Below are 27,365 nucleotides of genomic sequence, written 5' to 3' on the forward strand. Positions count from 1 at the left end.
GACTGGTATATATTTAGTTTTGTTTGTACTTTGCCAGACTTATGCAAGGGGGTTGCTGTTTTTGCTAAGTTGCTGTGTTTATCAATTTTCTTCAAGAAAATGATTCCAGAAACCCAATTTATTAAAATTAATTTGCTGTTCTTATAAAAAATGAAAGAGCGATGTACACTTAGGATGCAACTTTAAATGTAATTGGAAGTAAATTCACTTCAATAGGACTTATTTTTGCTTATACATAATAGTTGTATGTTATAGAAGTTACACATAGCATTTATTGCATTTGGAAATCTTTAATAACAATAACATATTGGAAAGTACATATCTTCTTAAATGATGAAAATACTTTTTTAAAAATCCAGAGAGAGAAACACCTGTTAAGTATTCCATCCAAAGCAACACACAGCATCTGAAGGATAAAATGTAAATGCTTTTTGTCCTCCAAAACCAGTGGCAAAACCAACCTCTTTTATATGGGCCTGATTACCAGCCGGACTAATGGTCTGAGTTACACTTCTTTCTTTCAAGTAGTCTAAGTCTTTTCATTTTCTTGTCTTGATTTGTGATATGTTGCAGGACTCTGGACTTCCACTAAATCAAGCTTCAGATCAGCTGATCCCATCTCAGCTGTGTGTCTCAGGGATGTTCTCTTCAGGCAACTGAGGTTTATTAATTAATTGATTTATATATCAAATTTTTAACTGCCTATCTATCTCCCCAAGGGGCTTTGGACAGTTTAATCAATACAATAAAACATTAAAACCAAATAATTTAGGTTAAAAATCTAAAAATCTAAAATAACATTATAATATTATACAATTGAAAGAGATGGAGAGCTTCAAGATCGAGAGACTAAGAGTTTTAATACAGGTGGCTGTAGGGTGGGGTGGGGGTTTCTCATGGGGCCAACCAGTGGCATCACTGTGGGCCCTTGTGTTCCCCATGTAAGGCTACACAGCCAGGTTTAGAGCTCTTTGTAGAAGGCCAGATGATTGGGGACTTTCCTCATCTGGGGGTTAAGATGTTCCACAAAGCGGGGGCAGAGGCAAAAAAGGCTCTCTTCCTTGATCCTGCCAGCTGGAATTCTCTGGCTGATAGGGTCTGTGGCATGATTTCCCTGACTGAATGAGAGGGATAGGCTGATGTGCTTAGCTTCTGAACTTCAAGACCGAGACCTAACAATAGTTCACAGTGAAGATAGAAATATATGAGTGGAATGTAAGATTTGAAGCAAATTGTTTCAAAAAGCCTTCTGGGTTGGTGTAGTGGTTAAGGCAGCAGACTAGAAACCAGGAGACTGTGAGCTTTAGATCTACCTTAAGCACGAGCCAATTGATGACTTTGGGCCAGTCATTTTCTCTCAGTCCTAGAAAGTAGGCAATGACAACCCACTTCTGAAAAAACTTGCCAAGAAAACTGCAGGGACAGGTCCAGGCCAGGAGTGAAAAAACAACAACCCTGACTCAAAGACACACACAACACACACACACATACACAGGTTGGATACATGTATAGCAGGATAAAGGAGTACTATGAAAGATAGGAACTATATTAGACTCACTGATGATTCACACCTGATCTATCACAAGACCTATCACAAGATCCTCACTCCACACACCCACATCTGAAACCCCTATAAACAGAAGAACACAGACACTGGCATCTCCTAAACTCCACTGAAGATGTTATGTAGCCTGGTAACAAAACGTTCAGAAACCAACCCACAAGCTCCGAGAAGGAACCTTCAACCTCATCGTACACTCAAGCTACAGATATTTGCCACTATTGCAAATACATTAGTTCCTGGAACTGAGGTCCGATCTTCTTTTGATGGAAAAATCTTGGGGTGACATAAGGGATGGACATTTTGCATTTCCTTAAAAAACCAATGCAAGTAGAAAGCTCAGCCAAAAAGAAAAGGTGGTTACAGCACCTTTTGTCCAAATGTGCAAATTTCTTTTTAAGAGGAAATAAAATGGGGGAAGAAACATTTCAAGATCTATGTTGAGAGAGAGAGAGAGAGAGAGGTTTTGTTCTTCAAGCTTGTGGGATGGTTTCAGAAGGATTCGTTACCAGAGTACCGTATTTTCTGGTGTATAAGACGACTTTTTAACCCATGAAAATCTTCTCAAAAGTCAGGGGTCGTCTTATATGCCAGGTGCTGAAACTTTAGGGACAGGGCTGGCTGGAAAACCTGGAGCGGATCTCCCATTTCGTCTGTGCAGGGAAAGCTTTAGAGTGAATTAGGAAAAGTTTAATTCACTTGCACTGTTTTATGTTTACATGTTTGATGACAAACAGCCTTATGTTTATAAGTGACAGTTTTCCTACTAAGTACCTGCATGTCATAAGCATTTAAATTAAAATTACCATATTAAAATCAAATCTGATGTTTTTTAATTTTTATTTGGTGTGCATTGGAAGAGGGGTAGTCTTATACGGCGAGTATAGCCCAAACCCTATAATTTAACAGGAAATGTAGGAGGTTGTCTTATACACCCAGTCGTCTTATATGCCGGAAAATATGGTAGGTAACATCTAACACGGAATTTACTGACATTGACATCCTCTAAATTCTGCTGAAGATGTTTCATAGCCTGGTAATTAAACTTTCGGAAACCAACCCACAAGCTCGGAGAACAAACATCCACCCTCAGCAATAGCTGTTTTCAGTTATATGGCATAGAACACAATGACTACACTGGTTTTGCATATTGTGTTATTGATTTTTTGCAGGGAGATCCCTTAGAAGTCTGATAAATACATATGTTGACTGGGAGGAAAAATAGTGAGAAACTTGGGGAGTGGGGGGGGGAGAATTCATTTACAAAAAGGAAAGAGAAACCCTATTGTAGTAGAATGCAAACACAATGTCTGAAATTCAAAAATAACTAAACAGTTACAAAATTAAGCAAAGTCTGTAGTAGTATGATCAGGTCTTGGCAGCTTTGTTGTAAGAAACATCAGAGAAATCCTTGGAGGAGATTCAAAGGAATTATTTTACTGAATAAGAATGGGGTAAAAAATAAAATATAATGATCTGTTTAGTCTAACAGAAAATATATGATGAGTGGGAAACTCTCGTATGCAGTTGCCAGTAAAAAAAAAGTATTAATGAACAGAAGAAATTTCAGTGAAGTAAAAAGCTACTGCTTTGAAGTGCATTTCTAGCATTCTGGAATTAACTGAGACTGTGTGAAGTCTTCATCTGCCAGGACCTGTTGGCGCTACTGTAAAATTGCTGTTTTATAATGAGCTGTAACTAAAATTATGGCCTTGTCTCAATATTCCTGAAATTTTTCCTGCAATAGTGGATCTTTAGATTGACAAGAGAGAGCCAGCTTGGTATAGTGGTTAAGCTAGAAACTGGGAGACTGTGAATTTTAATTTTAATCCTTGGGTACCAAGAGAATCGAACATGACTGAATAGAAGCAAAAAAATAAAAAAAAGCTTACTTTAATTACAATTTTCTCCTTTCTTGCATTTCTTTAATACAATATAACTACTTTAACTTGCTTCAGTTCTGTTTATTTCATGTCCTTAAAATAGTAGCTAGTACAAATTACAAATCACATAAATAATAACAGTAACACACGCCCCCCCTCCCCCCCCCAAAAAAAGGTTTGGCATTTTTTGTTCCTTGGGCAGAAAACAATTGAGAGAATGCCATATGTGTCTTAAGTTAACAAGGCTTTTCTGGAATTTACCCCTATTACTTTGTTTCTGAAGAGCTTGCAGAGCATCTGACTGAACTTAGCAATTCCTTGCTGAGGGAGGTCGCCAGTCTTTTAAGGGGGCTATGGTTTACTCTATTCTTAAGAAGCCATTGCTAGATCCCACCCTTATGGATAATTTTTGCCCTGTCTCCAATCTTCCCTTTTTGGTGAAAGCTGTTGAAAAGGTGGTCACATGGCACTCCATAGATGAAACAGATTATCTGAATCTTCTTCAGCTGGAATTCAGACCCAAATATGGGGTCAAAATGTCATTTGTGCTTTTTGGTGATCTCTAGTGAGAGCAGGATGGGCGTAGTGGTATCTGTCCTTGCTCTAACTGTCCTTTCAGTGGCTGTCGATATCATCAACCATGGAATCTGTGTTGTCCTGGTTCACTTCCTTTCTCACTTGGAGTGAGAGGCCCAACCCTCAGCTCCTGCACTGTGGGATCCTACAAGAATCGCTGTTGCTTCAGCTACTGTTTAACAGCTACATGAAATCATTGGGGAAGAGCATCTGTATGATCAATATGCTGATGATACTCAGTTATACATATTTCCCCGTGGTGAGTTAGTGATATCGTGATCACCCTCTCTTGGAGCCTGGAGGCTTTTGAGGTCTGGATGAGAAGCATAGGCTAAAACTGAATCCTGGCAAGATTGAATAGAATAGAGCTGGAAGGGAGCTTGGAAGTCTTCTAGTCCAGCCCCCTGCTCAAGCAGGAGAACATATACCATCGCAGACAAGTGACTATCTAGCCTCTTTTTAAAAATCTCCAGTGATGGAATGCCCATGATTTCTGGGGACAAGCTATGCCACTGGTTAATTGTCCTCACTGTCAGGAAGTTTCTCCTTAATTCCAGGTTGCTTCTTTCTTTGATCAGTTTCCAACCATTGTTTCTTGTCCTGCCCTCTGGCACTTTGGTGAATAACGTGACCCCCTCTTCTTTGTGGCAGCCCCTCAAATACTGGAATACTGCTATCATGTCTCCCCTATTTCTTCTTTTCTTTAGACTAGTCAAACCCAAGTCCTGCAACCATTCTTCATATATTTTAGTCTCTAGGCCTTTGATCATCTTAGTTGCTCTTCTCTGAATTTTTCCCAAACTCTCAACATCTTTTTTGTGATATGGTGACCAAAATTGGCTGCAATATTCCAGGTGCGGTCTTACTAGGGTTTTATAAAGCGGTTCTAATACTTTGCATGATCTTGATTCTGTGCCTCTGTTTATACAACCCAGGATTGTATTAGCTTTTTTGGCTGTTGCTGCATACTGCTGCCTCATGGTTAAGTGATTGTCCACTAGGACTCCATGGTCCCTCTCACAGTTGCTGTTTTTAAGCCAGATCTCACCCAGTCTGTACTTGTACCTTTGATTTTTCCTGCCTAAATGTAAAACTTTGCTTTTCTTCATGTTGAAATTCATTTTGTTAGACAGGGCCCATTGTTCAAGTTTGTCAAGATCTTTTTGGATCCTGAGTTTCTCTTCTGGGGTACTCCTGTCAGTTTGGTGTTATCTGCAAATTTGATGAGTTCCCCTTCAATTCCCCCATCTAAGTCATTGATGATAATGTTGAAGAGTACTGGGTCTAAGACAGAACCTTATGGTATCCCACTGTTTACTTCTCTCCATGTGGATGTAGTGCTGTTGAGGACTACTCGTTGAGTATGGTTTGCCAGCCAGCTACAGATCCATGTGGTGGTGATGTTGTATATTCCACCTTTTTCTAGCTTACCAAGGAGTAGGTTGTGGTCTACCTTATCAAATGTGTTACTGAAGCCCAAGTATACTACGTCCACAGAATTTCTCTGGTCTAATAGTCTAGTCACTTTATCAAAGAATGAAATAAGATTGGTTTGGCATGATCTGTTTTTGATAAACCCATGCTGGCTACTAGTTAAAACTTTATTTGCTTCTATTTTATATCTTCATGTAAAATGTTCCACCTAACATATTTAATGTAATTGGAATATTGAAATCCCATGGACATTTATAATAACAGATGTATAAAATGTCCAAGATAATTATATGTTAGTATATAAGACTCAAATCAAAGGAGAATTTATATATTTATGACTGGAGAGTGGATCTAATGTCTTTAAATAGTTCTTTATTATAGCAAGAGAGTTTCTGGATCAATAATACTATTGTAATATTAGATATTTATGAAGTCCAGTTGTCCATTGTTTCTATTTTAAAAAAATCTGTAGCTATCTATTTTAATTCTTTAATACTTTTCTAAATTATTGATGAATAAAACCCTTCCTCTAAGGGAATAGCTCCATAGTTTATAAATAAGTATGAATAAATAAGTACAAATTAAAAGCCATATCAATCAATCAATCAATCAATCAATCAGAATAGAGCTTGAAGGGAACTTGGAGATTGTCTAGTCCAACCCACTGCTCAAGCCATTTCAGATAAGTGGTTGTCCAGTCTCTTCTTAAAAACCTCCAACTTCTTAAGACAAGCTGTTTCATTGGTTAATTGTTCTCATTGTTAGGAAGTTTCTCTTTAATTCCACGTTGCTTCTCTCTTTGATTAGTTTCCATCCTCCTGCCCTCTGGTGCTTTGGAAAATAAGTTGGTCCCCTCTTTATGGTGTCCCCCCAAGTATTAGAATACTGCTATCATGTCACCCCTAGACCTTCTTTTCTCTAGACTAGACATATACAGTTCCTGCAACCATTCTTCATATTTTTTAGTCTCCAGGCCTTTAATCACCCTAGTTGCTCTTCTCTGCACTTTTTCCATCGCTAAAATTAATTCACCCCCCCCTTTTCATATACACGCACAAAGCATTGTCTTGAACATAATTACTCTTGTACGTATATACGTATAAAACAAAGAAATTCCAGGAAATTCAGGTTTTAGCTAACATAAAACTTTCAGCATTTGCCTGAGAAAGTCCTATTGAGTCCTATGGTTCTTAATCCATGAGCATGAGCAGTGTTGTTCAGCCAGTATGCTAGCCTCTTTTCTCTGCCATTCCTCTCCATGTATTAAGGCTGATTGCTTCACTGGAGAGCTTCTTTGTCCATCCTCCTCCCTTTGAATCATGATTTGCATGGAGATTTTCCATGGATGGAGAGATCTCTCCAGGGCAGAAGTAAACCTTTAAATGAGAAAAGTTGATAAGTGGAAGATAAGTCAGTATTCTTTAACTCAACTGCTTGAAACAACCCCATTCAATGATTTCCACCCATTAGTTCATCTTTCTGTTATTTTCTTTGCAAAAGTCAGAAGGTGAGATTAGTATCTCTCTCCCGGTCTCTTGAAATGAAGTAGCTCTTCCTTCTCTCTTGTCTCCTTTCAGCCACTTACTTTTATTGTTCATACTCATTACTCAGTTACTCCATTTAACAGTGAAGTTAAAACACACTTCCTCCACTTCACAGTTAATTTGGGAGAACATCCATCCCCTCTGTATTTATTTTGAATAAATGTAACAGTTGCATGTACACCCATATATTTTTCTGGAAAGACTTTATGGGTGTGCTGGTATCCAGGGATATAAAAAAAAATGAGCATCTATATCCATAAATAACTAAGCTAAGAGTTACAGTAGTAACCAAAATTGTGGAAACCTTTTAGGAAAAGTGTATTTTTGAGGTTTGATGGCTAATAACACCACTTTTTTTTTGACAAGTACCATAAAATTATATATCAATGGAAAGATAATTTAATCAAGAATGTAATGCAACAAAGTTTATTCAATTATCTGTACTGTATTCTATGAAAAGTTTTAGCCAAATAACCAGAAAAAGGAAGCACAACTTGCTTAGGTTGATATCAGGTAGCTTTCCTTCATCTGACTGTAGCCAATGAGCATGAGTGTTTAGAGAACCAATCAGGTGTCATCTTGTTTTGGCAATGAGCCAATCAGATCACAGTAGGATTCAGTTATTGATGTCATGTATTGAAGCTGAGAGGAGGACATTTGTCAGTGAGTTATGTGATCGCTATCAAGTTGGTTGGAGTTTTTTGTGTCCTTTCATTTAGTGAGCTTGTAAAACATAATAAAATTAAAGTAATGGTGCAAAGAGTTGACTGGTTGCTCAGAAAGCAATGTAAAATAGTATTATTAAGTGAACAAGGCTACAGTTATAAAGAAATTAGAAGAAAATTAGTGGAAACTTAACCAAAGGTGGCATTTCTGCTGTACACTTTTCCCAAAAGGTTTCCACAATTTTGGCCGCTACTGTAGATACTGAGTGCTAGGAGTGGTGGTGGTGGGGAGTTCATGTGCAACTGAGGAAGGAAATGTTACTAAAAAAGTGGAAAATATAAATTTGAAGGAATGATTTTGTATATTGCAACTCAAAGCCTGCATCTGCCTAATTTTAACATTTAATATTTTAAAATTGTAATATTTCCATTTTTGCTTGTATGATGTTGTGATCCACCCAGAATCTCCTGATAGTGATATGGGTGGCATATAAATTTAATAAATAAATACTGTAAATAAATTTACTAGTTCCCCCTTTTCCAACCTGGAATGTTAAATGAATAAGAACTAATACAGACAAGAAAAAGAAATCTACTCTAAAACTGATTAACAGAAAGGCTTATCTCCAGAAGTTATGGTGTTCCATCATTAGAGATTTTTTAAAGAAAACATTAGACAACCATTTGTCTGGTGTCCTGCTTGGATTAGAAGACCTCCAAGGTCCCTTCCAATGCTATTATTCTATGTTCTCTGTTGTTATAGTCACCATCTCAGTCAAATGACTTACCTTTTAGTTTCCCTAAGTTGTCTTTCTCTAAAATAGGCCTTTTTGTGACTGGATGTCTGGAAACCATGTTGCACCATTTAATGTCTGCATAAGTATATTCAATCTCATCCTAGGGATCATTGTGTATATGTGTGGAGGAGACGGAATATAGAAAAACAAACCATTTTGAAAGGTGGAATGTACACTTTTTTGAGGCACTCCTCAGATTGGTTTAGGATTTTTACAACCTAGGTTAATAGCGTCAGAACAAGGCAGTACATTCTGGAAAATGGAATTGTGTTAGTAATTTTGTCTATCATTTAACTGGGTGGTGGCTGGGAGACAGGGGGGATGTTCCTTTTATTTCTGCTGTAGTTGCCATATTTTTCCTAATAACAGAAAGATTTTATGTAATTGCCAGCTGGCTTTGGGAATTGATTAACTAACAGCAGACATTAATCTTTAAATAAATTAACAGAACTTTGGTTTCAGATGCATTTTCTACCCTCAGTATTCAGCAATAAGATATAATAGAATTGCATGAATTGTGGGATCTTCCAAAGTCTAAGCTGGGACTGATATATATTCAGTAGATGACAATAAATACATATACACATTTTTCAAAACTACACTTCACTGTATAAAGCCTCATCATACAATTTAATTTGTATAATCAATTCTTAAACATGAAAGTTAATTTTAAACAGTAAATACTATATACCATTAATTAAATGCAATCTAAGACTACCAAGTCTAGAATCATAACTAACATGGAAATAAATTCTGTTTATAATTAGAATTCAGTGTTCACATGCCAGTGTTTAATATGATTATGTGACATGCCAGCTCTTTGTATGAAGGAAGAACATTCAACCCAATGCATCTATTTTGAGATGGTACTGTACTATTGTAGGAGCAAATACCAGATTGAACTTATTATGGATGAAGATTGGTATCAAGAATAAACAATTTGGTCAATCCACCTGACACAGTATGCTGCATGAAAAAGTGAAATAAAATTCAAAAACTTTTTTTTGCCTGTAAATGGGGCATTTGTGGGGTGGGATAAAAGTGAAGATGGCAGTCATTACTCTGTAGTTGAAAGCCCAGCTTTTCTTTATGGGAGAGATCTTCAATTGTGCATCTTGACTTTTCTAATTCCCCATCCCCACACATGCCCCTGTCTGTTACAAATTGTCACAGTTAGATAAATCAGGAATGAGGATTATCCATTAGCATTGTCAAGGGAATGGACAGAATAGTGCTGGAAATGATTTTTGGAATGTTTCTAAGACTTTGAATCCAACCCAACTTCTTTTGGTTCTGTGTGCAAAACTGCATTTTTGATTGCATGAAGGGGCGGGTGCATGTGCTAATAGTATAGAATTGTAATGCTACTGCATAAGCCAATACTGTTTTTCTTTTTTGCTGGGGATGCTTTAAGTTAGCTTTAGTTCTTTTCATTAAATCGCTTTTGCTTGCATTTAAACTTTATGTTGATTTTGCTTCATTTTTTTCCCATTTCTCATGCTGTTCAGGTTTTGGATGCCAGGAAAACAAAGGTTTGTTCACTCTTTGCAATCAGTTTGTTTGCAAAATGTAGCATTTCTTAATGTGTGATTTCTTGATATGCTTATTTCAGTAGCTGCAACAATCCTGCTTAATAAAGTGGCTCATAGCTTTCATTAGCAGCCTCATTTAACAGTTTAACTCCTTTACTTTCATACGACGTGATTATCACTAATCATTTGCACAGTTGCACTGTATGAAAATGTCTAAGCTTCTCTTCCCTCCTACATCCCAACCAAACCTGAATTCTAAGGCTTTTTAGATACAGTGTTTGGTTATGGAATGCCAGTCTTTAACATTTACATTTTTAACATTGTTCTTTTCACCTCCTTGTCATAAGGTTTGTGATTCACTATGGGTAATATGTGTAGTTTGTACTGTCTGTGTTTTTCATTCATCTCTATATGGTTTCTAACTGCAGCCAAGAAGCATCATAACAAATAATATCACTCTCATGTGTAGATTCTCACCAGAAATTTTACTAATGGCTGGAATATTACTTCTTTATTTAAACCCTTATTTATATTTTTTTGTTTTATTGCAGCATCTTCAGCTAACAATTCAGGCGCTCCAAGATGAACTTCGAACTCAGAGAGACCTTAACCATCTCCTTCAGCAAGAAAGTGGTAACCGAGGTGCTGAGCATTTTACTATTGAACTGACAGAGGAGAATTTCCGAAGACTTCAAGCTGAGCATGATAGACAGGCAAAAGAGTTGTTTCTCTTGAGAAAAACCTTGGAAGAAATGGAGCTGAGAATAGAAACCCAGAAACAGACGCTGAATGCCAGAGATGAATCCATCAAGAAGCTTCTGGAAATGTTGCAAAGCAAAGGGCTGCCATCCAAAGGGATGGATGAAGAAAACGAAAGAACTCGAAGGATGGCAGAAGCGGAATCTCAGGTTAATCATTTAGAAGTGATCTTAGACCAGAAAGAGAAGGAAAACATCCATCTTAGAGAGGTAAGGAGACCATGCTCGTTTTGAACAGAATTCAGCTGCGGTTTTTGCAGAGTCTAAAAAACAAATGGAAACAGGATGGTTGCAATCTTACTTTCTGTAATAGTTTTATAAGTGGTCTTCCTCTCCAATCCACTTCCCAAGTGGTAAGGAGAATGTAAACATTTGAAAGTGATCCCCATGCTTCGGCAATGCCATTTGTAACTTCTGGCTTGCAGTTCTGTGGAACCTAACTGTAAACTATTATACTTTATATGAGTGATGTTTATCTTGGGGAGTGGGTGTCTCTGCATGTCATAGTACACTCCTTTCCTCACACAGGGCCTAACAGTCATTCAGTAAAGTTTATGCAAAGCAGCCAGCGGTAGAGCTGAATTCTGGATCCTTGTCATGTTAATCGAATGTTTCATCTTTCATTTATTGAAGGGAGGTTTTTTTTAATCTCTTTCCTACTTCTTGGGAAGGTGATTTTGCATTTCTTTAAAACAACTTTTCTATGCAAGGCTTAATGCTGTTTTTACTGTTTTACTGCATAAACATTGGTCTTGCTTAAGGATTTGCTGCTGATTTTTAATAGTACAACCAAGGAGGACCTAAAAATCACCAAAAAGGGGTTGGGCTGAATACAAACTGTTGATCATGGGTTAAACTTGGGCCCAACAGGACTAAGGAAACCTAAGAAGAACATTCTCATTTTCGCACATGGTTCCTCTTCCAGCTAGGAATATCTTCACGTATATTAAAGCTGGCTTTGGCATACATACAACCCTTCACCTTTTGGCTTACCTGGGCTATACTGAGTGAAGAGAAATTGTCTTGAACTGCATATAAAATATATATATTATAGTTAATGTATGTAAATAATAAACTTCTTTTAAAAGTTTATGATCTTGTGGGGCCACATTAGTAACTGTCCAGGGCTGCATGAGGCCCACAGGCCACAGGTGGGCATGCCTACCTTAACTGACTTTGGATCCAATTTTTTATCTGACAATTCCTATGGTAGCATGCTTAATTCTTACAATTCTAATTTCCTAAACTATTTTTCTAGGAAGAGTTAATCTTGATTAAATCATAAGCCACTGTACAGATGATAGCACAGCATCTTTTTTGCAGTCTGTTTCGCAATAAAGTTTTTGAGGTATAATAAAAATTGGCACCATTTTTAAAAAAATGTGGGTTTTAGGGAAATTATATAGTTGCCAGATTTAATGGAGCAAAAGCTTACTAAGAATTAATCAGATGTGATAGTGAAGAAGAGATGCCAAAAGAAGGTAACTCCTAGCTACTGGAATTCTGTGTCAGCTGTTCAAGCTGCATATTTCATGCCAAAACGAGTTGAATATATTCAGAATAAATATGGGACTAAAGAAGCTTTCATTCCTTATGTTACACAGAGATGGGCCAGTACTTCTGCCAGTTTTTTTCTTGCTTTGCGTCCATTTTTATTCAGTTTTGCCTTTTGCAGCTTATTACTGCAGCTTTTTTTTAATTGAAAAGTTTTACAATACATTTTGAATACAGAAAGCCCCCTCCTCCCCCTCCCCTCTCCCCAACCCCCCCAACCCTACCCTACCCTTCCCCCTCCCCGACTTCCCAGAGCTGAATACAGGGTATAATAATACAAACAAGCATAATCTAAAATAAGCTAACAACAATAATAAAACATTACATTCTATCACACTTTAACTCTCCATAGTCAAAATATTAATAAAATTACTAACTACTTATACGTCATAAAAATCCGCTACTTATTCAAATGCTAAATGATACTTTTTAGTCCCATATTTATTCTGAATATATTCAATCCATCTTCTCCATTCCACAATGTATCTCTGTTGGGATTGATCTTTCAAATATGCTGAAATCTTTGCCATTTCCGCCAAGTTAGAAACTTTCAAAGTCCACTCTTCTACAGTATAGTCGGCAGTTGTTCCTTCTTCCAATATTGTGCTACTAAAAGTTTCGCTGCCGTAATTACTGCAGCTTGATTGGATGTGAACCTAGGCAAATAATTTCAGACAACGTATAATAAAGTCACTATGGATTGGATCTTTGTTTTCTTTTCTTTTTCTCTGTTTATGTCAGCTAATGAGGAGCTATTGAAGTGCAAATATATGGGACAGTAAGATTTTATCAAGGTACAATGGTCAGTTTTGCATACCTATTAGAAAATTGCAATAAAACATTAGGTTTATTAAGTTTTCTATTGTCTTCACTATGCTTTTTAGCTTTCATAGGATTCATCGGGGATTAAGCTGTATGATAAAACGTAGAATAAGCAACAATTTGTGGAAAGATTTAAAATCTTCTTTTATTCAGAGCAAAAAGTAATAACAGCGCCTGAGGCCCATTTTGATGCTTCTAAATAAATGCATGTGGTCGAATTTCTTGATGTGCAGACTGACACCTCTGAGAAGAAGGAAGTAAAATGGAATGCTTTTTGTTTAGGAAATATTTATTCCTTTCCATGAAGACAGATAGGAGCAGAAATTGTCCACAAATGTAGAAGGTAGTCACTGAAGGTAGTTTTTGTTATCCCTGCACAAATTTCAATAGTGAAAGCATTCTTGTTCAAAGGGCAGCTTTCCTTCCTACAGTTTTCATTTCAAGACATTTTTATACTGTCTGATTATGAGCAAAGGTTATTTACAAATGCCTTGTGATAATTATTGTGCTTTGTATAAGTTAAACAGAGGTATACTTAATAATGAAATAAATAATAATTAATAATATGCATTATAGGAGGCATACTTAGTAATATGTTGTTACATTTGGCAAAAAAAAAGCCAATGCAATCCTTGGCTGCATTAACAAAGGGATCGAATCAAGATCATGTGAAATGTTAATACCACTTTATAATTTCTTGGTAAGGCCACACTTGAAATATGGCATCCAGTTTTGGTTGCCATGATGTAAAAAAGATGTTGAGACTCTAGAAAGAGTGCAGAGAAGAGCAACAAGGATGATTAGGGGGCTAAAGCATATGAAGAACAGTTGCAGGAATTGGGTATGTCTCGTTTAATTGAAAGAAGGACTAGGGGTGACATGATAGCAGTGTTCCAATATCTCAGGGGTTGCCACAAAGAAGAGGGAGTCAAGCTATTCTCCAAAGCACCTGAAGAAACAATGGATGGAAACTAATCAAAGAGAGAACCAACCTAGAAATAAAGAGAAATTTCCTGACAGTTAGTGTTGTGTAGTGAGTTCTTTGTAGGCAGTAAACGAGACGACAGGTTGCAAACAGGAACATTGCTTTATTGAGGCAAAAAGGAACAGAACTGAAACAGAGGCTTCTGCGCAGCTACTTATACGGTTGGCCACTAGGCAGCAGCCAAAACGTTTAAAGGAACCCATTCCCACCCCAAATCATCCAATGATCTTCTTGGAGACAGCAAGTCTGGCTAGTCAGTGACCGTTACACAGACATACCAACTGAGCAACCTTAAGCAGCATTCAAACAGACATGTGAAACAGTTTAAGTAAAATCCCAACACATTACAGTTAGAACAATCAATCAGTGGAACCACTTGCCTCCAGAAGTTGTGGATGCTCCAACAATGGAAGTTTTTAAGAAGAGACTGGACAACCATGTGTCTGAAATGGTATAGGTTTTCCTGCCTGAGCAAGGGGTTGGACTAGAAGACCTTCAAGATCCCTTCCAACTATGTTATTCTATTATTCTGGATACTCTCAAGAATTTAAATTTTTCCTAAACGAGTAGAACCGGTTTAGTCCTTTGAAAATAAAATAACAAAAGCACAACCAAAGTTTACACATCAATGGGCTGAAACATTTCATATTTCAAAACCAGGATTCTCAAACTTTCTTTTATAGCTCAATGGATACAAATAGAATTAGATTTGGAATAATCAGAAACCACAGCATTTGTATTTTTATAATGTCTGTAAAATTTCGCTATGAATTTTACATTAGCTGTATAATTTAGGAAGAAAATGTGTCAAAACCTGGACAGTTATTTTTTTTACTCTTAAAATGTTTACTTTCCAAGTCTTCAGACAATTCAGAGAATAGGCAGAAGCCTTTGTAAAGTCCTGGTTGTTACTGGACACCTTGCATCTGTTCCAGATATACTACAGGTAATCCTCATTTAACATTGACTTGCTCAGTGACTGTCCAAAGTTACAATAGTGCTGAACAAGGCATACTTATGACTGGTCCTTTTAGTTGTGACTGTTACAGAATCCCCAAGGTCACTTATTTATGATTTCAGCATTCAGCAAGTGGCTTGCAGTGATAATGCCACAGTGTTCTGCAATCCCACAATTGCTGTTTGTGATTTTCCAATGCCAGCTTCCAACAAGCAAAGTTAATGGGGAGCTGACAGGAGGTCACCTATGTTGAACGTGTTAATGCAGGACGCTGCGACAGTGAGGTATTCACCAAACAACAACCACTAGGACTGCCAGCACTGGGGTTGTAAGCTGGTGCAGTGATGTGATGTCACATGTTATGACTGTATCTCTTAGCGACAGAGTCCTGGCCCCAATTACCCTTGGTAAGCATGGATTATTAGCAAAGAGAAAATATAGGCAGAAAAACATACCTTGATTTTAAATTGTGCAAATTAAAATTTATGTACTTATTTTTTAAAATAAATGACTGGGCGGTTCACAAAGAAAAACATATTCATCTAAAATTATCCTTTGAGCAACTTGTAGAATTTTGTATTTGGGTAACATTTGTGATTAAAGACAGTTTTTCCAATGTTTATAACAAGTTATTTTTTTGTATCAGTTTTTCCAAACTGCTTTAAAAGAATTTGAGGATATGATTTATGACTTGAATAGATGACATTGTAATGCACCTCATAGCAAACTGCTCTCAGAAGTCAGCGCTGCCAATATATATAAAATTGGAGGTTACAGTATTTTGCCCCAAATGGGAAAGGTGCTCTAAAATAAAATTTTAAAATCACTATATAATATTGTACTTGTCCATATGCAGTATATTAATCATGCTATTTCAACTTTATGTTGGAGCCAGTATGGGCCTGTACTTCACCTCAGGTTTTCATATTTGTGTACAGCTGTCAACTTAACAATATAAAAAATACATTTAATTAACTTTCCTGTTTCAAAATGAAGGATACCTGATTTTTACTCTCAAATTTGGTTACACATCTGTTTGATGTGTTTTTTTTTAAAAAAAACACCATTCTTTTTTAATCATGTGGCAATCTAGCACAGATGCTTATTATTACTCTTTCTTAGATGTAGTGACCTCACATGCTTTACTCTAAGTACTTAAAGATTTCTTTTTAAAAAATATTATTACTACTGTTGAAATCTTTCCTTTAGTTGATACATCTCTAGTAACGTGTAAAGTTCCAGTAAGTATTTTATGTATACGTATACCCTCACAAACTGAGTATTCATTTAAATGCATTTTCCCTAAAAGCAGAATATGATGTCATCATTACATCCAGTTTTTAACCCAGGCTTCTATCAAAGTTGTTTTGTTAAACTGAAAAATAGGGTGTTGATGTATGTAAGTGTATAATTATACAAGTACCGGTTTCAAATGCTGGACAACTTAAACTAGAAAAAACTTTGCTTCTTTCTCTACAAATAACCAACTAAAAGGATGGGGACTGATAATAGAACTTGAACTGCTGAAATGAATTATTTATGGCAAAGTTTTTAGAACATTCACGGAGTAAAATTTCTTCTGTAAAACAGATGCTTTGCAGACATTTTGTGTTTATTGTAAATGCCTTTCATTGGAGCCAGTTATAATTCACTAAGGAAACTTTTATCAACCCCAAGCATTTCTTTCTCCACCCCTTTGAGAAGTTAGTTACACAGATTAGCAACCACTCCAACACCAGCCTCTTTATTAGGTTCATTTTGACTTCTTTTAGACAAGCTCACAAACTGTGAATTGTGCTTGAATATATGCAGATATGGTATAAATATAACTGCATGAGCTAAGTATGTGGGTATGTAACATTTCTCTCTTTGTGTATATATATGTGTTCATGCATGCTATGAATACCATCCTATCAAAAAGACGATTGTATTTTATTAAAATTCTGTGTATAAATTAAAATACAATATTTTGGACCGACTTCGTAGGTGTGGAGGAGGAAGCTTTCATAATCTTGGCACAGATCCCAGACAGGAAAACATAGATTCACTCCAATTATATTCCTGAAAACAGTAATTATATTTAAGGCTGGCTGAAGGCATTTTTTGCTGCCTCAAGCACTACCACAGCCAAACTATTAGGCCCAAAGGCAGGACAAGCCTTTTTGTTACCTGAAGCAAAGCATGTTACAAGTACCTTTCTCTTGACTCTTTATGGTAACTTACTTACAAATAAGTAAATTAAACAACTGAATATGTACTGTACCTTTATAACATAATGGGCTTTGGCATATATGGGCAGTTGGCTGAGAAGAAGGGATAGCCATCTTTAAAGTTTCCTAAGTGACAGTTCCTGGTACAAAGGTGCTCTGCTCTGGTGACCTATCATTTGGGCTATTTCTGTAAGACTAGCAACTCCTGTCAGAACTGCACAGCTGACAGTTGTTTGTGTGGAGAGGCTTTCACTTCTGCCTCATTCTTGTTCTGTCTTCGATCCACTGGCCTAGTAGCCATGCTATTTTTGGGTTTGCTGGTCTTTCTGTTACTGAGTGGAATGGGAAGCTGGCAGCACTCTCGCCAATTTCATTCCAGCTTCCCCAAAATGGCACTTTCCAAGTAATAAAAACAGCAGGAAGCCATGGCCGTGCTAAATTCATTGTTGGCAAAAACATTGAGAAATTTGTGGAGTCTCTTCTAATGAAAAATCTGCAGTACATTCCTTTGGAACACCAACAACATACCCCTAGCAGAGCCAAGCTCCCTTTCTGAGTTTAAATTGATTTTCTATGCAAGAAAAGTTTTGTATTTTTACAAGAAAACCTTTCTATGCGAAGCCATCTGTTGACTCTGGGCTAGAACAGGGAGATGGGGATGTTATGCTATGTCAGTTGTACCCATTCATTGACTGAGAGGCCCTGCATGTGGTCAAGCACACCTTGGTGATTGGATTGTTGCAATGCAATCTATATGAAAACCACCTGAAAGCTTCATTTGGTCTAGAATGCAGTGGCATGGGTGGTTATGGGTGCAATTCCTTATGCACCCATAATATTGCTACTCTGAGAGATGTACTGGCTGCCAGATATGATTCAAGGTGTTGATTATGACCTCTAAAGCTTTCGTGTCATGGACTGGGTTACTCACGGGCCTGCCTTTTCCCAAGAACATCTGTCTGTCTCATATGCTTTCAGAGGGCCTAGGAAGTCTGCCTTTTTTATGTTTGCCCCTGTTCTCTGGAATGATTACTCCCACTCTCTCCCATACTACTCTTGTATTTTGTTGCTTTCAGGAAAGCCATTAAGATCTGGTTCTTCCCCCAGGCATTAGTGGATAGTTTAGTGAAAATTATATTCTTATGGGTTCAGTTGCCATTTTTCTCAACAACCATGTGATCTGCTTAACTACCATGGCAAAAAAAAAGATCACACCTTTGAACCTGGTCTCACCCAACTACATCACTTAGCGACAAAGTCCCAACTATGATTATAAGTCGAGGATCACCTGTATGTGATTTGCGGTATGGATGCTATGCTGTAATGTGACTTTAGATATACATATCTTTGAGTCTTTTTCAATTGTTAGGAATGATTACTTTCTAATATGCACATTGTGGCAGATGATCAAAGGTGATCTTAATCTGTCTCAAGGAAATGAATGCACGTGTGCTTACTCTTTGTAACAGAAGAAAATGCTATTATTTTTGCTAAGGAAACTAGGAATTTTTTCATGCTCTGATGTATCTGTGTGGGTGAGTTTTCAGTTTTTGTGTGTAGGCTTAAGAAATGGAAAAGGTAGCTAGGTTCCTATTTAAAAGCATTCATTATTTATACATGCAGATATGCATAAATGTTTTCCCCCTTTTTCTTAATGAATACAAATCCTTAATTCTTCCAAATACTATTCTGTTAACATTTAAGTAGGCAAATTTACAACTCTTTATGGATAATATAGGACTGACTGCATTATATCCAAGTACTTCAAGTTCTTGGATTTTTTTAAAAAAAATTTTTAAATAAAATATTAAGAAGGTATATAATTGCCAACACATACAATATCATGATTCAGTATCATGTTGTTGTTTTTAAATTTACTTCCTGCTGACTTTCTTCTTGAGATTCAGCTGTTATACAGAAATACAACCTACTCAGTTGAAGCTTTGTCTTACTGTATAATCTCATTTGTAAAATGCAACGGGGAAATATTTGGATCAGGTGAGTACTATCTGCAGAGTGTTATGCTGACATTTGCTTGCATCTCACTGAGAATACTTTATATGACATCATATCTGAGGCTTTGGGTTTGCATATTTAATCCTAGATAAATGTGAAAATAGCTTCATAATATGAAAATACATTTTTGCAAACATTTTCCATTACATTGTTACATATCATGGTGGGGCAGTGGTTAGGATGCAGTATTGCAAGCTAACTGTGCCCACAGCCAGGAATTCGATTCTGAGAGGCTCAAGATTGACAGCCTTCCATCCTACTGGCCACCTTGGTAGCAATAGAAAAGCTGGAAATTAAGTAAAGGAAAAATATTAAAACTGCCAATAGTGATAAACTTATTTAGAAATAAATATACATAATGGGAATTATTTACTGGCATGGTGGTGGAGAGACGATTAGGGTGTGAATTATTTGCATTGGTTTTTGACCTGTAAGGAATAACACTTCTAGAAATGAGCCTTTCATTGTAGAAGTGCCCCAATTGCTGCTGGGCAGGAATATATTGATGAAGAAACAATAAATGGGGTGTTCTGGGAAGAGATCTATTTTGAATCCACTGGACTCAAAGTTATTCTCTTACTGTAGTTAGTCTAATATCAGTCAGTCAACCATACCAGTCATGGAGCAGGCATAGTTAATTTATTCCATATTGCTAAAATGGGAATATCAGGTATTCACATGGCACATTTTTGGCCTTGGCTAGCACGAGGTGGTAATGTTGGAATGTGCAAGAAGATATGCCAACATTATTTCTCCCCAGTCCCATAATAATTTGCTCTATATATGTGTTTAGGATTAGGAATGTAGCTTAAAGGTGTGTCATTACCATTCACCATTCTAGGTTTAGCAGCTATGGGACTGTTTTTCTTCTCCTGCCCCAAATATCTTTTTTCCTTTTCTGTTTATTTTTTCTGTCTTAATTATAAGAGGACCAGCAACAGCCTCTTGAAGATTTGGATCAGGAAATAACTGGTTGGTGAAAAAATAAATTCATCATGAAACATTTAAGGCATTCACATAGACATATATAAACAGATGGTATGACTTGGGTTGTATTTCAGACACGGATTTGCTGTTTAGGGTCCTCCCAGTAGCTTGGATTATGGTTTTAAATCAATTAAAATTCATCTTTTCTTACTGAGTGGATGTCCAGTGAGCCTTTTTTACTTCCCTGGAGGCAAAGGTTAAATTGATCTAAGTGTAAATAATCATGCATAGAGCAGCTGATAGTCTTGGTAAAGCTGCAATTATGTAGGTTCACTAGATGGCACTATTGAATGAGGATTGTAAGATTCCACTATTTTGCAACTGAGTAAACCACAGCTCCTCAAACCCTTGTAGTACATGATTTCTAAGAACTATTTCTGGAATGATAAACTAATGGGTGAATTTTCATCAGGACCTGCTTAAAATTTTATCCCTGTTTGCAAAAGTCCCCTCTCTCTTCTTTTTCTATTTTTTAAGAACTTATCTCTCTCTCCCTCCCCCCCCCTTTCTGGGAACATTTAATCAGAATTTAGGATTTTAGAAAAAAATGATATTGCTATATGAAATTGAACCACCAAAATTAAAAATAAACTTGCCTTGTAACAAATCTGTGTCGTTCTGTTGCAGCAGATGAGTGCTGAATTCAAACCTCCTTTCCTATGTATGTGTTTTGCTGGCAGCCTTAAGGGAGTAGATTAAAAAAAATCAATTTATGACAAGTGCTCATAGTTGAGCAGATACATTTTGTGAAATCAGAATGTTCCAAAGTTATTTTTCTGTATTCAGTTAAAACTGCAGTATCAGTGCAATAAAACCAGACCAGATGGCTCATAAGTAGAGCTCCAGAACCCCGGAAAAGCCTCACATTGGCTCCAAAAATAAGCTTGTGCAGATGTATAACTGAAGTACAGTAATATTTTATTATAATGAAATGCCTCCTAACCTTACCTGCTATATGGTATATTTATTCTAAAAATAAGATTAGTCTCAGTTAAACTTTAAAATAACTAGTATTAATTGAACAAAAGGGTTTCTTTTCTGAGTTTGTTCAGTGCTACTTCAGGGGCAATAACAGTAAGTTGATTTATTTAACAGCAATTTAGCAATCATAGCAAATATTACAAATTATTGAAATAATTATTTAAAGCAGGAATTCTAAAAACCTTTTCTTTTCAACTGCATTTTGGCTTTTTTTTTGTAGAGTGCTATATATAATAATAGGCCAGATGTCACCCTCCCAAGTAGATCAAACAGGAAACATGACAAGATGAACCAATTCCACTGTATTGTATAGCTACATTAACAGACTCTTGCAAATCTGAAAGTACAAACTTTGTCTTTTTTTTTACTGCCTGATAAATTAGGGCAGATCTGTTATTTATTTTTTTAAATCCCATTTATATCCTGCCCTTCTCCGAAGACTCAGGGCGGCTTACAATCTAAGAAGCACAAATCAATGTGCTTAGCAATAGCCTTCATTCTATGTATATGCCTATGTATATGTTAGATGTGAAAGGGACTCGGTGGCTCAGTGGGTTAGGACGCTGAGCTTGTCGATCAGAAGGTCGGCAGTTTGGCGGGTCGAATCCTGAGTGCCGCGTAACAGAGTGAGCGCCTGTTACTCATCCCAGCTTCTGCCAACCTAGCAGTTCGAAAGCACGTAAAAATGCAAGTAGAAAAATAGGGACCACTACGGTGGGAAGGTAACAGCATTCAGTGCGCCTTTGGCGTCTAGTCATGCCGACCACATGACCACGGAGACGTCCTCGGACAAGCGCTGGCTCTTCGGCTTTGAAACAGAGATGAGCACCGGCCCCTAGAGTCGGAAACGACTAGCACGCATGTGCGGGGGAACCTTTACCTTTACCTTTTTATGTTAGATGTATATGCCTATGTATATGTTAGATACTGGGTTCGTTGTTTCAATGACAAGACAAGGCGAGTGAGTTCAGCAAAGTTCATTGCTTATTGCTTGCAGGATCTGAACTGGGAAACAGGGCTGCAAATGCAGCTATTTATACCCTGGCCTCTAGGCGGCGGCCAATAGGTTTAAAGCAACCTATTGCCACCCAAGAGGCAGCCAATGACAGTGCTGGAGATGGGTTGTCTGAGGAGCTGGGAGCCGTTAGCCAGCTTCCCTGCTTCAGCAACCTTCCAGCAATTAACCCACGTGGTGTTCCCTTAACAAGACAAAGCACAATACATTACACCCCTCCCCCCTAGAATGTACAAACATTATAATGTACAAAGAAAAGGAGAATGATTACACTAATACAAGTTTACAGAGGTACAACAATAATGTGCAATTACACGTTTTTTCATCCTGGCTAATACAGATGCTTCCTAGCTAGCAGCACAATAATGATACAGACAACATCATAGCTTCGTTATTTCAGAACAAAATCTTGTAGATATGCAGGAGGCTTGCGAACCCTTTTGGACCCAGGCACTTCCTGGTCTACCAGCTTGCCCACCAGGCTGGGTAGACCAGTGTCCTTATGTTCAAGTGAGTCTGGTTGACTCAGAATTCTCTGGCTGGCCCTTCCAGGTTGGCCCACCCCAGAGTCAATTTGCTCCACAGAGTTAGCACAGCGGTTGTAGTGTTCTGGTTGGCTTCCTCCATCAGGGGGCCCATGTTGCACTCCTGGGCTTTCCTCCCCTATGGCCACCTCCCCGTTGCTCTGGCTGCTTGGACCCTCAGAGCCTATGGATTGATTGGCCTGGCTGCTGGTTTGCGGTCAGTGGAAAGGACCTGGGACAAAGTCCTCGCTTTGTGGCCATTCTGGAAAATGCTTTCTAAGCTGATCGATATGGCGATGGACAACTCACCCGCCCTCTAGGCCCACTTCATATGAGAGAGGGCCTGATGTTTTGGTGATCTTCCCTGGCACCCACAAGTTCCATTGCCCATAGTTCCTGGCCCACACCCCGTCACCCACTTGCAGCCCCCTCGGGGGTTTTGTTCAAGAGGTCTCAGCTGCCACCCAGTCTGGGTGCAACCTGTCCAGCTTCATGATTACTCACATCCCCCAGCACAGCTCTGCTGGGCTTTTCCCTGTTGCCGTTCAATGTTGGCAGAGCAAAAAGTTGGCCAGCCTGTGGTGCCAGTCCCCAGTCACTATACGCCTCAATGACTCTTTTGTAGTGCGAACCATACGTTCGGCTTGACCATTAGAAGATGGGTGAAATGGAGCCGATGTCGCATGCCTAATGAGGTTTGCCCTAAGGAACGCCTGAAATTCTGCCGCAGTAAATTGGGCCCCATTATCGGATACTACGACATCCAGCAGCCTGTGTGTTGCAAAGAGTTTCCTAAGCACCTGGATGGTCCTAGCAGTAGTCATATTTGCGATTGGTATAACGTCTAGCCATTTAGAGTGGCTGTCAACCACTATAAGAAAGAGCTGTCCCTGAAAGGCCCAGCAAAGTCTATATGAATCTTAGACCAGGAGGTGTGTCTCCTCCCACCTGTGAATGGAAGCGTGCGGCATTTCAGGCCTTGATTGCTGGCATGTATAACACCCATGCACTTGGGCCTCAATGGCTTTATCTAATCCTGGCCACCATAAATAGCTTCTTGCCAAAGCTTCCAGGCAAACAATACCCGGGTGACCTTCATGAAGTGATTGCAATACCCTGTCTCTTAGTGATGTAGGAACTATGACCCTGTTCCCCCAAAGAATACAACCTTTATGAGCTGAGAGCTCATATCTCCTTGTAAAATAGCTCTGAAACTCAGGACCTGGGCTTTTATCTAGCCACCCTGTGTGTACCCAAGATAGCACTCTACTTAGAGTCTTGTCTGCTGCCATTTCTGCAGCTATGTCCCCTGCATGGAGGGGAAACTCTGGCAATTCCTGAATGGACAAGACACAGGCTGGTTCGATTTGAGGCAGTGGAAGTCTGCTCAGGCCATCTGCATGGCCCATATCCATTCTAGGTTTGTGAATTAGCTTAAAAGTGTAAGCCGATAAAAAATTGGACCATCTAAGCATCCTAGGGGATAAGATGTGGTGTGTCTGTCTGTCTGTAGTGAATAACCCCAATAGCGGTTTATGGCCTGTGAGGACCATGAAATCCCTGCCGTATAAGTAGTTGTGGAATTTTTTTACTCCAGCTACTATGGCCAGTGCCTCTTTGTCGATTTGAGCATAATTACACTCAGTGGAGGACAGTGTCCTCGAATAAAAAGCAATTGGAACTTGAGTTCCATCTCTCTCTAAGTGACTTAGGACTGCACCCACCCCGTATGGGGATGCGTCACATGCTAGGCATACTGGCCTTGAAATGAGTGATCATGGAACTAACGGACAGAAGAGCCTTCAATTCCTGGAAGCTCTTTTCATGAACACTAGTCCACTTCCATGTAGCATTTTTATCCAAGAGCCGGTGTAGCGGCTCTGCCACTGCAGCCTTGTTAGAAAGGAACATGTGGTGAAAATTTAGGAGGCCCAGGAATGCCTGCAGCTCTCCCTTTGTTTTAGGGCTGGGTGCCATCTGAATGGCTTTTACTTTAGACTCAGCAGGGTGGATTCTTTGCTCGAATCCATGGCACCAAGCAATTACCAACAGCTTGGGTTGGAAGTGGTCTCCGAGCATCTTCTTCAAGTCCGTGAATGTTACGGACTCCAATGGCATTGGCATGAACAGGTTCTCCACTATGTCGAATGTGGCTGGGCCACACACACATAAGAGCGTGGCAGCCTTCAGGCTGTCCTCGGCAACCTGGTTCTCTCGAAGGTAGTTTTTGACCCTGGATAGGTACGAGGACCACCTCTCTGGGTGAGTTATGTCGAATTCTTCCAGCTTTCCGACCTTGGCCATTTCTGCTGGTCTTTGTGGCTGGGGCTCGGTGTCTTTGCTTCCTGCTCCTCCGTTGCCCAGGGACTAGTCCTCTGGGTGCATGGTCGCTAGCATGGCTGTGCTAGCCGACCGTAGAGGGGGGAATTGCTTTTCCCACGAGGTGTGCTCAGCTTCTCCCCTAGTGACTCTTCAGCTCAGTTGGAGGAGCAGGATCCCATCCTCATTGCCAGTGTTAGATACTGGGTTCGTTGCTTCAATGATGAGACGAGGCGAGTGAGTTCAGCAAAGATCATTGTTTATTGCTTGCAGAATCTGAACTGGAAAACAGGGCTGTGAATGCAACAATTTATACCCTGGCCTCTAGGTAGTGGCCAATAGGTTTAAAGCAACCTATTGCCACCCAAGAGGCAGCCAATGGCAGCGCTGGAGACGGGTTGTCTGAGGAGCTGGGAGCCATTAGCCAGCTTCCCTGCTTCAGCAACCTTCCAGCAATTAACCCACGTGGTGTTCCCTTAACAAGACAAAGCCCACTACATTACAGATCGTTTCTAAGTTTCTTTCTCTGCCTGTTATTCAGTTGTTGGCTCCTCCCCCTTTTGTTTGATGATAGTTTCTTAGATGCATATCTTCTCCCCATCTTCCAAAGTCATTCTCACATGCCATTACAATAGGGCAAAACCCATGCTTAGTTTATTTTAATTTATGATTACTTTTACTTACACTGAACTATAATTTACTCTCTATCCTGTTCTGTCAGATTAAAAATTAATATTTATAACAACTTTGGAGAATTCACATCTAAGGTTTGGGAAGTTCCTATGTAGCCCTGTTGTGGTCTACTTATTTAAAGACAATAACATGAAAGTTTAACAGGCTTTTAAATGTTGCAATGATTAACAGTTGGTTTCTTGCTTATCTGATGGCATTCTCTAATGATCGATGAGAACAGTTATTATCTAAAAATCAATTGGATAGTAGAATTCCATGATCATTGATGAAACAGAAATATTGTTTTTAAACAGAATAAAAATATGTTAATTAAAAACATTGGACCAATATTAGATGACTATGTGAGAAGAATTACTGCAAAATCATCTTCAATCATTTTTTAAAAAAATATGTGATTTTCTTCTTCAGGTGATTGTATTTATTCTTCTCACAGCAATAAGATATATAACCCTTTTGATGATTTCATTCTTGGACACAAAATGGAGCACATATCTAATCATCTTAGAATCTGATACTCAACAGAGGGAATAAGGAGTTAGGTTATAATGGTATTTCCAGAAAAAGGACTGAATGTGTATAAGAAAAGGGCTACAAGCAGCACAGTTGTGCTTAAATTGTACAGCAAAGAATAAATGTGAAACTTGTAGGGAATTTCTAGGATAATGGAAAAATATAGACAGCATTAGAAAATGAAGAGCATTTAGGCCTCCTTCAGGACTGGATTTTCAGAGATAATTGGCACAAGAGTTAGGTAAAATTAATAATTTCAGCTTTGTTAACTGATTTTTTAAAAAATGAATCATCTTATTACTTCAAACCTAGTGAAGTAAATAATAAAGAAAGGCTAATGCTGCTGGCCAGAGCATTAACAATCGACTGGCGGCCCCCAGGGGGAGGGCGTTCTCTGTGGGCGCGCCAGACCTTTGGAACCGTTTACCGGTGGAACTCCGGATGGCTCCCGACCTTCGCTCCTTCCGACATGACCTAAAAACATATTTATTTGAACAAGCCAGACTGGTCTGATGGGTTTAGGGGTATTTTAACATTTTGTATTAATTTATTTAATTGGGCTACTGTATTTAATATTTCTTTTAATTTTTATATATTGTATTTTATTGCATTGCCCTGTCCACTGCCCTGAGTCCTTCGGGAGAAGGGCGGTATAAAAATTAAATTATTATTATTATTATTATTATTATTATTATTATTATTATTATTATTATTATTATTATTATTATTATTATTATTATTATTTTGTAGAGACACAATTTCAGAAGAAAAAAGAGTATTATTATAAAGCTGTGCAAATAAAATCTGGTGAAAATGAAGAAATATAAAGAATTGAAAAAGAATGCATCTAAAACTCTGCCCTTAACTTTTAAACCAACTGGTATAAAACAATCTAGATCTTAACCTGGGATTTTGAGCAGCTCAACCATATCAGGCTGTTCCTCTAAAATGTGAGAGTGCAATATAATGTGTGTTTGTTTGGAGGAAGGAAAATATACATAGAATCATTGAATCATAGGGTCGGAAAGGACCTTTGTGGTC

The 27,365-nt window shown here is 38.2% G+C and overlaps 1 protein-coding gene across 1 annotated transcript in view; it reads left to right on the plus strand.

Annotated features, from left to right (window-relative positions):
• Nucleotides 1–27,365, plus strand: part of ERC2 (ELKS/RAB6-interacting/CAST family member 2) — a gene marked incomplete at its 5' end in the record, with an annotated part of 568,754 nt that overhangs the window by 81,081 nt on the left and 460,308 nt on the right. The window contains one exon of the mRNA XM_083352921.1: nt 10,544–10,960. Coding sequence (XP_083209047.1) covers nt 10,544–10,960 — 417 coding nt within the window. The remainder of the gene's footprint in view (nt 1–10,543; nt 10,961–27,365) is intronic.

The sequence above is a fragment of the Vipera ursinii genome (genome assembly GCF_947247035.1).
Source record: "Vipera ursinii genome assembly, chromosome: 2".
NCBI lineage: Eukaryota > Metazoa > Chordata > Lepidosauria > Squamata > Viperidae > Vipera > Vipera ursinii.